At 60.7% G+C, this 12948-nt stretch overlaps 1 protein-coding gene and 1 long non-coding RNA gene across 2 annotated transcripts in view; one reads left to right on the top strand and one right to left on the bottom strand.

The window, feature by feature from the left end:
- LOC102930879 (dystonin) overlaps positions 1–12948 on the top strand; it is a 103131-nt gene that overhangs the window by 58884 nt on the left and 31299 nt on the right. The window contains exons 26-30 of the mRNA XM_043538898.1: positions 2514–2683; positions 9347–9506; positions 10575–10772; positions 11858–11983; positions 12496–12639. Coding sequence (XP_043394833.1) covers positions 2514–2683; positions 9347–9506; positions 10575–10772; positions 11858–11983; positions 12496–12639 — 798 coding nt within the window. The remainder of the gene's footprint in view (positions 1–2513; positions 2684–9346; positions 9507–10574; positions 10773–11857; positions 11984–12495; positions 12640–12948) is intronic.
- LOC122464370 lies at positions 902–2178 on the bottom strand. The gene is made up of 3 exons (XR_006288320.1): positions 2044–2178; positions 1428–1430; positions 902–939 (listed from the first exon to the last, which is right to left on the bottom strand). It is a non-coding gene; the product is annotated as an uncharacterized LOC122464370 (long non-coding RNA).

The raw sequence follows: 12948 nt of genomic DNA, 5'->3' as shown, positions 1-12948 counted from the left end.
CGCTCAGCCCAAGGAGGTCTTGGGTGAGGGGCTGGGCATGCTGGGGGGGTGTTCGCAGGGGCTGGGAGGTAGGGGACATAGCCTAGGGAGGAGTCGCCCTGGGGAAGCTGCTCCTGGGGTGCAGGAGACTCCCCTGGGCCAACCCACCTGCTTCCTGGCCTCATCTCCGCTCAGCCCCTGCCAGTCTCCCCTGGGCCGACCCACCCTCGACTCATAGAAGATCAGGATTGGAAGGGACCTCAGGAGGTATCTAGTCCAACCCCCTGCTCAAACAGGACCAATCCCCAATTTTTGCCCCAGGTCCCTAAATGGCCCCCTCAAGGATTGAACTAACAACCCTGGGTTTAGCAGACCAATGCTGAAACCACTGAGCTATCCCTCCCCCCATCCCTACCCATTTGTCCTGCACTGACCGACTTGTTCCCCAGCCCCATTTCCCACCACAGCCCCTACCCATCTCTCCTGGGCCGTCCCGCCTGCTTCCCAGCCCTGTATTCCCCACAGCCCCTGAGAGTGTTGTCACGGAGTCCCCGGGCGATGCTCTGGAACTGCTCCCTACGAAGCCAGGCAGGACTCTGGGGGAGTCTCCTCTCTGGGAGCAGCCTGTCCGCAGGACACACAGCTCACCCGGCTTCCACCTTCCTGGGTCTGACCTTGGAGCATTCAGCATCCTCCACCCCTCCGTGCACTTCCCACAGCGAGTCCGCCCAGGCGGGGTCCTGGGGAAGCCAGAGGGTCCTGCCCCCCAACTCCGCAGTCAGACGGGACTCTCAGCCAGCCAGGAAAACAGAAGGTTTATTAGACGACAGGAACATGGTCTAACACAGAGCTTGTAGGTGCAGAGAACAGGACCCCTCAGCTGGGTCCATCTTGGGGGGCAGGGAGGCCAGAGCCCCATCTGGGCCTCCCTCCATTTCCCCAGCCAGCTCCAAACTGAAACTCTCCAGCCCGTCATAGCATATCATAGAATATCAGGATTGGAAGGGACCTCAGGAGGTCATCTAGTCCAACCCCCTGCTCAAAGCAGGACCAATCCCTAATTAAATCATCCCAGCCAGGGCTTTGTCAAGCCTGACCTTAAAAACTTCTAAGGAAGGAGATTCCACCACCTCCCTAGGTAACGCATTCCAGTGTTTCACCACCCTCCTAGTGAAAAAGTTTTTCCTGATATCCAACCTAAACCTCCCCCACTGCAACTTGAGACCATTACTCCTTGTCCTGTCCTCTTCTACCACTGAGAATAGTCTAGAACCATCCTCTCTGGAACCACCTCTCAGGTAGTTGAAAGCAGCTATCAAATCCCCCCTCATTCTTCTCTTCTGCAGACTAAACAATCCCAGCTCCCTCAGCCTCTCCTCATAAGTCATGTGTTCCAGACCCCTAATCATTTTTGTTGCCCTTCGCTGGACTCTCTCCAATTTATCCACGTCCTTCTTGTAGTGTGGGGCCCAAAACTGGACACAGTACTCCAGATGAGGCCTCACCAATGTCGAATAGAGGGGAACCATCACGTCCCTCGATCTGCTGGCAATGCCCCTACTTATGCAGCCCAAAATGCCATTGGCCTTCTTGGCAACAAGGGCACACTGCTGACTCATATCCAGCTTCTCGTCCACTGTCACCCCTAGGTCCTTTTCCGCAGAACTGCTGCCGAGCCATTCGGTCCCTAGTCTGTAGCGGTGCATTGGATTCTTCCATCCTAAGTGCAGGACTCTGCACTTATCCTTATTGAACCTCATCAGATTTCTTTTGGCCCAAACCTCCAATTTGTCTAGGTCCTTCTGTATCCTATCCCTCCCCTCCAGCGTATCTACCTCTCCTCCCAGTTTAGTATCATCCGCAAATTTGCTGAGAGTGCAATCCACACCATCCTCCAGATCATTTATGAAGATATTGAACAAAACCGGCCCCAGGACCGACCCCTGGGGCACTCCACTTGACACCGGCTGCCAACTAGACATGGAGCCATTGATCATTACCCGTTGAGCCCGACAATCTAGCCAGCTTTCTACCCACCTTATAGTGCATTCATCCAGCCCATACTCCAGCCCCTCCTCTCCTTTGTCTCCTTCCTGAGTCAGGAGGCCACCTGATCTCTCTGTTCTCCAGCCCCTTCCGTCGGCACCTTTGCAGGGGCGGGGCCCAGGCCGTCAGTCGCCAGGAGACAGGGTGTCGGCCATTCTCTGTGCAGACACCATCACACTGGCCCTCTAGGGCTCTACCACAACCACACCCCCTTATCCCACCACCTAGATACTTCAGAAATGCCTAGGGGAAACTGAGGCACCCACACAGTGTTCAGAGAAAACATTAAGAACATTCCCACTTTGTCACAGACCCCATCTCCCTGGGGCTGACTCACCCTCTCCTGCCCCCGCCCGACTCCTACCCATCCCTCCTGCGCTGACCTGCCTGCTCCCCAGGCCCGTCTCCCCAGGGGCCACCCCACCAGGCCTAGTCTCTCGCCCCTGCCCCTTTCCCCTGGACTAACCTGCCCCCCCCCGGCGCTGCAGGAGTTCCAGAAGCTGCTGCGGTCCAAGCGCCCCGTGTACGAGGCCACGCTGCGCAGCGGGCGCTTGCTGCGGGAGAAGGCCCAGCTGGCCGAGGACCTGCAGCCGCTGGAGGAGCTGCTGGGGGAGCTGAAGGAGCGCTGGGACGACCTGGGTGGCCGGGCTGTGGAGAGGTGAGGCTGGCGTTCTGCCCTCGTCTGCTGGCACTGGTCTCTGCTGGGCCAGGGCCCGGGGGGCTGGGTCCCTGTGCAGGGCCTGAGACCCTGCCACCCCCACCCCTGCTGGTGCCTGCGGTCCCCTCTTCTCCTGGCCCCCACCGCCCCCGCCCTGGGATCTGTTGGGTCGAAAGAGTTAGAGTTGCAGTCTCCAGTGTGCAGCGTGCGGCGGGTGATGCAGAGGGTCGGGGTTCTGCTCTGCGGCGACCGGGGGCTCGCGGCTCCTTGGCAGACACCCCAGAGGGGAAGTTCGTTGAGCACAGGAACTGAAAACCAGCCTTTAAATCTGTGCAGAACAAACGGAATCAAACCCTGCAAGTCGCCCTCGAACTAGCAGGGCCACTTATTCCCACAGCAGCCTGCTGTGCTGCCACGGGGAGGGTAATTCACGCTGTCCTGGTGCGCCCGGCTCCTGTGTCTCACGGCCAGCCAGACTGGCACAAGCTGCAGGCGAGGGAGGCTAGAAAGGGGAGAATCCGGCTTTTGTTGATGTCTGAGGATCATGGGATGGCTGGTCAGCCATGGGTGGCCCACAGAGCCTGGGGCTTGGACCCTGGTTCCCACCCGGCAGCAATGTCATTTGGCTGGGTCTTTTCTCCCTAGCCAGGGCGGCTGGTGGGCAGGTCATCGCATGGTGCCGAGGCAGTGCCGTGGCTTTCAGGGGCTGGTGAGCAGCTGAGAGAGGGCGATGGGACAGGAAGGGGTGGGTGGGGAGCAGAAAGTAACCTGAGAGGAAGGGAGCAGAGCAGGAGCTCCTGTGTCTGTGAGGTGCTGGCAATTGGGTGTCCCCCAAAGGGCTGCGTGTGGACGTTCCTAGAACCAGAGCAAGGCCCGTGGCCTCCCCTGTGGATGGACGCCTTTCCGGCTGCTCTGTCCGTCTGGGCCTGGCTCAGGGACGGCGAGCGGGGCCGAGCTGGGTGCGCGGGGGGACGGGAGGCGAGAGGGAGGGTACGTGTCTCCTGTCACGAAGCACAGAAAAGGGAGAGGGAGCCGCACGGTTCAGCCCCTCGTACTTTGCCCACCAGTGAGCCCTAAAGCCCCCCCACCGACTTGGGGCCATTAAGTCCTGGCTCTGCGTCTGCTGTTGGGAGCGCCCTTGGATCACACCCGCGGGTGCTCTCTACATTTCTCTTCCCAACGGGGGACGTTTTATCGGCCCCGTTATCGCAACACACCCCCCTGCCCCCCTCGCACCAGCAGTGCCCCCTCGCCCGGCACAGTCTCCCATTCCCTGGGCCAGGTGCCATCCCCTACCCCCTTCCCCACACCTGTCCCAACCCTCGGCCCTGCAGCCCCTCAGCGCCTGCCCCTCCTGTCCACACGGCTCTGGGCAGCGGCTTGGGTGTGTGTACGGCCCTGTACCCCACCTCCCTGTGCAAGCTGCGAGTGCCCTGCCAGGTCAGATCCATGGGGCAGCGCTGCATCCTCCCCCCGCCCCCGCCCTGCTGGGTCAGATCCATGGGGCAGCGCTGCATCCTCCCCCCGCCCCCGCCCTGCCAGGTCAGATCCATGGGGCAGCGCTGCATCCTCCCCCCGCCCCCGCCCTGCCGGGTCAGATCCATGGGGCAGCGCTGCATCCTCCCCCCGCCCCCGCCCTGCCAGGTCAGATCCATGGGGCAACGCTGCATCCTCCCGCCTGCCCCCTGCCAGGTCAGATCCATGGGGCAGTGCTGCATCCTCCCCCCGCCCCCGCCCTGCCAGGTCAGATCCATGGGGCAGCGCTGCATCCTCCCCCCGCCCCCGCCCTGCCAGGTCAGATCCATGGGGCAGTGCTGCATCCTCCCCGTGCCCCCGCCCTGCCGGGTCAGATCCATGGGGCAGCGCTGCATCCTCCCCCCGCCCCCGCCCTGCCAGGTCAGATCCATGGGGCAACGCTGCATCCTCCCCCCGCCCTGCCAGGTCAGATCCATGGGGCAACGCTGCATCCTCCCGCCTGCCCCCTGCCAGGTCAGATCCATGGGGCAGTGCTGCATCCTCCCCCGCCCCCGCCCTGCCAAGTCAGATCCATGGGGCAGCGCTGCATCCTCCCCCCGCCCCCGCCCTGCCAGGTCAGATCCATGGGGCAGCGCTGCATCCTCCCCCCGCCCCCACCCTGCCAGGTCAGATCCATGGGGCAGCGCTGCATCCTCCCGCCGCCCCCCACTGCCAGGTCAGATCCATGGGGCAGCGCTGCATCCTCCCCCACCTCCGCCCTGCCAAGTCAGATCCATGGGGCAGCGCTGCATCCTCCCCCACCTCCGCCCTGCCAGGTCAGATCTATGGGGCAGCACTGCATCCTCCCCCGGCCTCCGCCCTGCCAGGTCAGATCTATGGGGCAGCGCTGCATCCTCCCCGCGCCCCCGCCCTGCCAGGTCAGATCCATGGGGCAGCGCTGCATCCTCCCCCCGCCCCCCACTGCCAGGTCAGATCCATGGGGCAGTGCTGCATCCTCCCCCCCGCCCCCCGCCAGATCAGATCCATGGGGCAGTGCTGCATCCTCCCCCCGCCCCCCACTGCCAGGTCAGATCCATGGGGCAGTGCTGCATCCTCCCCCCCGCCCCCCGCCAGGTCAGATCCATGGGGCAGCGCTGCATCCTCCCCCCACCCCCCACTGCCAGGGCAGCCCCACATTTCTCCCCCCTCCCCACGAACACAGTTACTGCACAGACTAGTACAGCCCCGCAAGCAATTGTCATAGGCTGTGGTTGAGACCAGTGCTTAATTTGTGCCAGTTCAGAGCCCCGGCCCCTCTGGCCTGGCGGTTCAGAGCCCCGGCCCCTCCGGCCTGGCTCCTTTCTCCTTACAAGTGACGCCGTGTCAGAGACTCAGCTATCCCGCCCAGGAGCAGTGCAAATCTCCAAGCTCAGGTGCAGTATTTATCATCCATTCTTTAGTATCCAACACGCCGACGATCCCCCTCCTGGTCTTTCCGGCCCGTTTCAGAGCGTGGGCCCTGCCATTGGAGTGGATTGCTGCGGAAGGGACAAGACTGTAACGTCAGAAGCCAGAGCTCACATCTCAGGCCGGTTGGCTTGGAGGAATGAAGGAGGGAGCAGGGCCTGTGTACAGCCCAGGGGTTCTCAAACTTCTTCTTTAGGAGGCCCCCCAACATGCTCTAAAATTCTGTGGCCCACCTGTGCCACAACACCTGGTTTTCAGTAGATTAAAAGCCAGGGCCGGCGTTAGGGGGTAGCAAGCAGGGCAATTGCCCAGGACCCCACGCCACAGGGGGCCCCACGAAAATAAGTTTCTCGGGCTTCGGCTTCAGCCCCAGGCAGCAGGGCTCAGGCTTCAGCTTTCTGCCCTGGGCCCCAGTGACTCTAACACTGGCCCTGCTGTCTGGTTTTTTTTGGCGGACCCCATGAAACCTGCTCGTGGTCCCCCAAGGGGCCCAGACCCCTGGTTGAGAACCACTGGCACGGCATATGTTAGAACCTAAACTCCGGTGCCAGGTGCTCTCGCTGCAGAATGCGCGCTCAGCGAGGTCACCTGCCCTGGTTCCTGTTAAAGACCAGCGAGAGGAATACCGCCTTGGGAATGACTGACCACTTCTTCTTCCCTTACGCCTGCGACAAGGTGGAGTCCTTTCCACTTGGCGAGTCTGAGCATTGGTTGCACTGGAGATGCTGCAGCTTCTTTGGTTCCGTCGACGCCTCTTTGTCCCCTGAGCCTGGACAAAGGGAGAGGCTGTCCGCAGGGTTGGGCAGACCCCGGGTTCTGAACTGTTGATGGCAGGCAGATGTGGTTGCGAGTACATTGATACATTGCTGAGTGGTTCAGATTAGCCAAGTGTGCTGATTTGAGAAATGCTGTTCAAGTGAAAAGTTGACCTGAAAAGCTGCAAGTACCTGGAGGATGGAGGGGTGATCCTTAGCAGCCAGCATGGATTTACCAAGAACAAACCAGCTTGATTTCCTTCTTTGGTGGATAGGGGGCATGCGGTGGACGTAATATACCTGGACTTCAGCCAGGCTCTTGACACAGTCCCATGTGACATTCTGATAAGTAAACTGGAGAAATGCGGGCTTCGCAGAACTATCGTTAAGTGGATACAGAATTGGTTAAACAATCACAAAGAAAGAGTAACTATGAATGGGATGATGTCAGATTGAAGGGAGGTCTCAAGTGGGGTTCCACAGGGATCTGTTCTGGGTCCAGTGTTATTTAACATCTGTATCAATGACCTGGATGTAGGAATAGAGAGCTCATTGATCTAGTTTGCAGATGACGAAGGGGGAGCGAAGGGGGGGGATGGGTTGCCAACACTTTGGAGGATAGAGCTAAAATTCAAATGGATCTTGATAAATTCGAGAATGGGGTTACAGACAACACAATGACATTCAGCAAATACAAATGGAAGGTGCTTCACTTAGGGAAGAAAAACCAAATGTACAAACACAGACTTGGGGTGTGTGACAGGTTTGGTCACAGACTCTTGAGACTGTCACCTGACGTGCTGGAATTACCTCTGAGCCCGTTTTCCCTGCCAGCTTGGGACTCCAGACCCCTGCCTTGTTGAGCCAGACACGCCAGCCTGCTGCAACACAGACCTAGGTCTGGTCCACCCCCCCAAAGCTACAGACTTTAACCAAAAACTGCTCAGCAGGTCACCTTTCTCCAGCACCCAGACACCCAGATCCCAGTGGGATCCAAAGGCCAAATAAATCCGTTTTACTCTGTATGAAGCTTATACAGGGTAAACTCATAAATTGTCCACCCTCTCGAACACTGATAGAGAGAGATGCACAGCTGTTTGCTCCCCCAGGTATTAATCACCTTGGGTTAATTAATAAACAAAAGTGATTTTATTAAGTATAAAAAGTAGGATTTAAGTGGTTTTAAGTAATAAACAGAACAAAGTAAGTTACCAAGCAAAATAAAACAAAACACGCAAGTCTAAGCCTAATACATGTAAGAAACTGAATACAGGTCAATCTCAGCCTCAGAGATGTTCCAATAAACTTCTTTCACAGACTAGACTCCTTCTTAGTCTGGGCCCAATCCTTTCCCCTGGTACAGTTCTTGTTAGCTCTAGCTCAGGTGGTAACTAGGGGCTTTCTCATGACTGGCAGCCTCCTTTGTTCTGTTCCACCCCCTTTTATGGCTTTGGCACAAGGCGGGAATCCTTTGTCTCTCTGAGTCCCCACCCTTCCTTCTAAATGGAAAAGCACCAGATTTAAGATGGATTCCAGTACCAGGTGACATGGTCACATGTCCTGTGAGACCCCCAAGCCTCCGTTCTTTCCAGCCTGACTCACATGAACACAGGAAGGCTTACAAGTAAACAGAGCCATTCACCACCAATTGTCCTAGTCAATGGGAGCCATCAGGATTCTAAACCATCATTAATGGCCCACACTTTGCATAATTACAATAGGACCTAAGAGTTATATTTCATATTTCTAGTTTCACATACAAGAATGATACATTTATACAAATGGGATGACCACACTCAGTAGGTTATAGGCTTTGTAATGATCCCTTACAAGAGACCTTTTGCATGAAGCATATACCAGTTACATTATATTCACACTCCAAGCATATTTTCATAAAGCATATGGAGGGCAACGTCACACGGGGGATAACTGGCTTGGCAGCAGCACTGCTGAGAAGGCTCTGGGGGTTGTGGTGGATCACACCCTGGACACGAGTCAGCAGTGCGATGCTGTTGCAAAAGAAGCAAATGCGATTTCAGGTTGCGTTAACAGGAGGTGACCGTGCCGCTCTACTCGTCGCTGGTCAGGCCTCGGCTGCAGTGCGGTGTCCAGTTTTGGTCACCAGTGTCTAGAAAGGATGTAGAAACTGGAAAGGATCCAGAGGCGAGCGACAAGGATGATCAAAGGGGTGGAATGCAGCCATAGCAGCAAAGGCTGAAGGACCTGGGTATGTTTAGTTTGGAGAAGAGAAGATTAAGGGGGGCATGATTGTGGTCTTCAGATACTTGAAAGGCTGCCATAAAGAGGGAGAAAAGTTGTTCTCTCTGGCCCCAGAGGGCAGGACAAGAGGCGATGGGGTCAAACTCCAGCAGAGCAGGTTTAGATTAAATCTCAGGATCAACTTCCTAAGTGTAAAGAACAGCAGGACAATGGGACAGAGCAGGGGCCTGGGGAGGTCGTGGAAGCTCCTTCATGGGAGGTTTCAAAAGGAAGCTGGAGCCGTGTGTCTGGTCTTGGTTGGTTTAGAAACAACCAATCCTGCATCGTGGCGGGCGTTAGACTAGCTGACCCTTGCGGGCCCTTCTGACCCCGTAGGTCTATGTTTCCGTGAACCTAGTGTGAACCTAGGTAGTGCTGCCTAGGCTCAGAGAAGCAGGGTTCGCCTGTGGGGCCAGCCCAGGAGCGGCTGTGACACTCAGCGCGTTTGCAAAGCTCGTTTGGTAGATTTCTTCTTTAACATCGAACTGGCACCTCGGCAAATTCATAAAAATGCCTCCCTTTGGCTCTTACCTTTTCCCCTCCCCAGGTCATGCACACGCTGCGGGGGCAGGGCCCCCACTCCACATACACACACTGCTGGGGCAAGGCCCCCACTTGACACACACTCTCCCGGCTGGAGGAAGATCCTTCCCAAGGCAGCGCGACCATCTCCCTGCCCAAGGCCTGCGCATGGCGTGGTCGCTGCCCGTTGCCCGTTCTCTTTCAGGCAGCACAAGCTGGAGGAGAGCCTGCTGTTCTCGGGCAAGTTCACGGATGCCCTGCAAGCCCTGCTGGACTGGCTGTACCGGGCCGAGCCGCAGCTGTGTGAGGAGGTGCCAGTTGGAGGGGATCGCGACCTAGTCAGCGACCTCATGGACAAGCACAAGGTCTGTATTCCTCTGGTGCCACATCCCCTGATTCTGCCTCCCCCTGCCCCACACTCTTCAGGATTCACAATCCCTGCCCGGGACGCGGGGATGATGCACGCTGGGGCAGGAGCTGTGACGAAATGAGAATGTTCTTAGTGTTTTCTCTGAATACTGTGTGGGTGCCTCAGTTTCCCCTAGGCAGTTCTTAAGTATCTAGGTGGGGGGGATAAGGGGGTGTGATTGCTGCAGAGCCCGAGAGGGCAGGTGTGATGGTCTCTGCACAGAGAATCGCCGACACCCTGTCTCCTGGCAACTGATGGCCTGGGCCCCTCCCCTGCAAAGGTGCCGACTGAAGGGGCTGGAGAACAAAGAGATCAGGTGGCCTCCTGGCCCGGGAAAGAGACAAAGGCCAGAGGAGGGGCTGGAGATTTTCAGTTTGGAACTGGCTGGGGAAATGGAGGGAGGCCCAGTTGGGGCTCTGGCCTCCCTGTCCCCCAGGATGGACCTGACCTAGGGGTCCTGGTCTCTGTACCTACAAGCTCTGTTTTAGACCATGTTCCTGTCGTCTAATAAACCTCTGTTTTCCTGGCTGGCTGAGAGTCACGTCTGACTGCGGAGTTGGGGGGCAGGACCCTCTGGCTTCCCCAGGACCCCACCTGGGCGGACTGGCTGGGGGAAGCGCACGGAGGGGCAGGGGAGGCTGAATGCTCCGAGGTCAGACCCAGGAAGGTGGAGCCGGGTGAGCTGTGTGTCCTGGAGACAGGCTGCTCCCAGAAAGGAGACTTCCCCAGAGTCCGGCCTGGCTTCGTAGGGAGCAGTTCGAGAGCACCGCTGAGCTCGCCCAGAAATGCCGACGGTCTCTCTCCCTGGCACCTTCCCGCCGCTACAGTCCCCTGCAGGCTCCCAGCTGGGCCCGGATGCCCCAGGCAAAGAGAGGGCCCAGCGAGAGCCCCGCTCAGCTCCATGCCTGGGGCCCCAGGGACAGGCAGAGCTGCGGGCCAAGGGCTCCCTGCAGCTGCTCTCACACTGACCTTGCACAGTCCCACCCCAGCCTGACCCTGGCCCACACCTGCTCTCCCGCCCCAGGTTTTCCAGAAGGAGCTGGGCAAGCGAGCCAGCTGCATTAAGATGCTGAAGCGCTCGGTGAGGGACCTGACACGGGGCAGCAGCAGCGTGGACTCCCAGTGGCTGCAGAAGCAAATGGAGGAGCTGAGCGGCCGCTGGGACCTGATCTGCAAACTCTCCGTCTCCAAGCAGGGCCGGCTGGAGGCTTCCTTACAGCAGGTGAGAGGAGGGAGAGAGGGGCTAGGCGCAGTGGCTGTGGGGCTGGGACCCCAGACTCGCAGGGAGGGCAGGGGGCCGTGGGCAGGAGGCCGTGACCAGGGGCCCAGACTCGCAGGGAGGGCAGGGGGCCGTGGCCGGGGACCCAGACTCGCAGGGAGGGCAGGGGGCCGTGGCCGGGGGCCCAGACTCGCAGGGAGGGCAGGGGGCCGTGGCCGGGGACCCAGACTCGCAGGGAGGGCAGGGGGCCGTGGCCGGGGGCCCAGACTCGCAGGGAGGGCAGGGGGCCGTGGCCGGGGGCCCAGACTCGCAGGGAGGGCAGGGGGCCGTGGCCGGGGGCCCAGACTCGCAGGGAGGGCAGGGGGCCGTGGCCGGGGACCCAGACTCACAGGGAGGTCAGGGGGCCATGGCCAGGGACCCAGACTAACAGGGAGGGCAGGGGGCCGTGGCCAGGGACCCAGACTAATAGGGAGGACAGGGGGCCGTGGCCAGGGGCCCAGACTCGCAGGGAGGGCAGGGGGCCGTGGCCAGGGGCCCAGACTAACAGGGAGGGCAGGGGGCCGTGGCCGGGGGCCCAGACTCGCAGGGAGGGCAGGGGGCCGTGGCCGGGGGCCCAGACTCGCAGGGAGGGCAGGGGGCCGTGGCCGGGGCTATTGGACCCTGTCCAGGCAGGGAAGCAGCACCACTTTCTGGCTAGGAGGGTTGGAGCCTGTGGCACGAGTGTGGACGTGCTGATTTCAGTCCAGGAGAGGCCATTGCGGGTTAGCTCCTCCCTGTGTCCACTCGCTTTGAGCTGAACCCCCAGGAGCTGCTCTTGGCCCGAAATCGCAGGGTCTGCACAGGGATGGCGCCCATCTCACTGGATCAGCTTCCCAGGGAGACCAGGCCGGTCTGAGCGGCACCGTCAGGGCCTCCCGGCCCTTCGGCGCGTCTGTGGAGAGAGTCAGGCTGAGCCAGCCCCCAGCCCCCCCAGTCGGGACAGGGCCACCTGGCCACACGGGGAGCGGGGGGCAAGCCGGGCGAGAGGGGGCACCAGCCTCTGAGCCCAAGGCTGGTCCGGTCCCTGCCCACCCTCGCTCTCTGTGCAGGCGGAGGAGTTCCACACCCTGGTGCGCTCGTTCCTGGCCCACCTGGCTGAGTCGGAGAAAACCCTCCGGCACGGCGTCTTCCCGGAGGAGGAGGCAGCCATGCGCGAGTGCCAGAGCCAGCTGCAAGTGAGTGCCCCCCACCCCAGCTGCTGCCCCGCCTCTCCTGGGTGCAGCAAGGCCTGGAGCAGGGCCCGGGGAGCCAGCTCCGCTGCCTCGCACTCTGGCCTGGAGACAGGGGCACGGGGCCTCCGGCCCCCACCGCCCAGTGTCAGCTCCTGCCCCCCGCCTTCGCCCTGCCCCCTGCCTGCCCCAAGTCTGTTCCTGGCCACGCCCCGGGCCGGGCAGGGCGAGGCAGGAGCCCCCCCTTGGCCCAGCCCTGGCCCCATCCTGCCGGCCGAAGTCAGGGAGGGCTTTGACCCCTTGTCTTGCCAGGCAGCCTCTGCACCCCCAGGCCTCAGGACCGGGTCTCTGCAGCCACCACACTGGCACTGCCTCTCCATCCCGATGGAGCCCCCCAGCCCAGCTCGGCAGCCCCCCCTGCCCGGCCTGGCAGCCCCCCCCCAGCCCGGAGCCCCCCAGCCCGGCTTGGCAGCTCTCGGGCGTGCTGCGGAGCTGAGCTGCCCTTGCGTCGGGAGCAGGAGCTGATGGAGACGCTGCAGTGCCAGCAGCTGGAGCTGGAGTGTCTCACGTCGCTGGGAGAGGAGATCCTGTCCGCCTGCCACCCCGACTCCATCGTCACCATCAAGTCCTGGATCACCGTGGCCAAGAGCCGCTTCCAGGAGGTGGGTGTGAGCAGACCCCGTCGGGCCGGGGCAGGCAGAGCCTCAGGGCGCCCGCCAGGACCCGGGGGGGCTGGGACCCATGGGCTCCTGCAGCCCATCACATGGCCACGCTGGGCCTGGGCCGGCCGCCTGCATCACCCCTCCCCTGGCCTCAGCTTCCCGACCCAAACAGGGGCTTCCTCACGGCCTGCCCTGCGTCCTCAGGGGCCCTGGGGCAGGGCCTGGGGGCTTGGGAGCCGAGGGGATTCCCACACGCCCGGCGTGCCCAGGCTGCACAATGCCACAGGCTCAGGCCGCAGGTGGTCGGGC

Source organism: Chelonia mydas, chromosome 2 (assembly GCF_015237465.2).
Source record: "Chelonia mydas isolate rCheMyd1 chromosome 2, rCheMyd1.pri.v2, whole genome shotgun sequence".
NCBI lineage: Eukaryota > Metazoa > Chordata > Testudines > Cheloniidae > Chelonia > Chelonia mydas.
The sequence above is the reverse complement of the archived record's forward strand: the minus strand, read 5'-3'. Positions and strand labels throughout refer to the sequence as shown.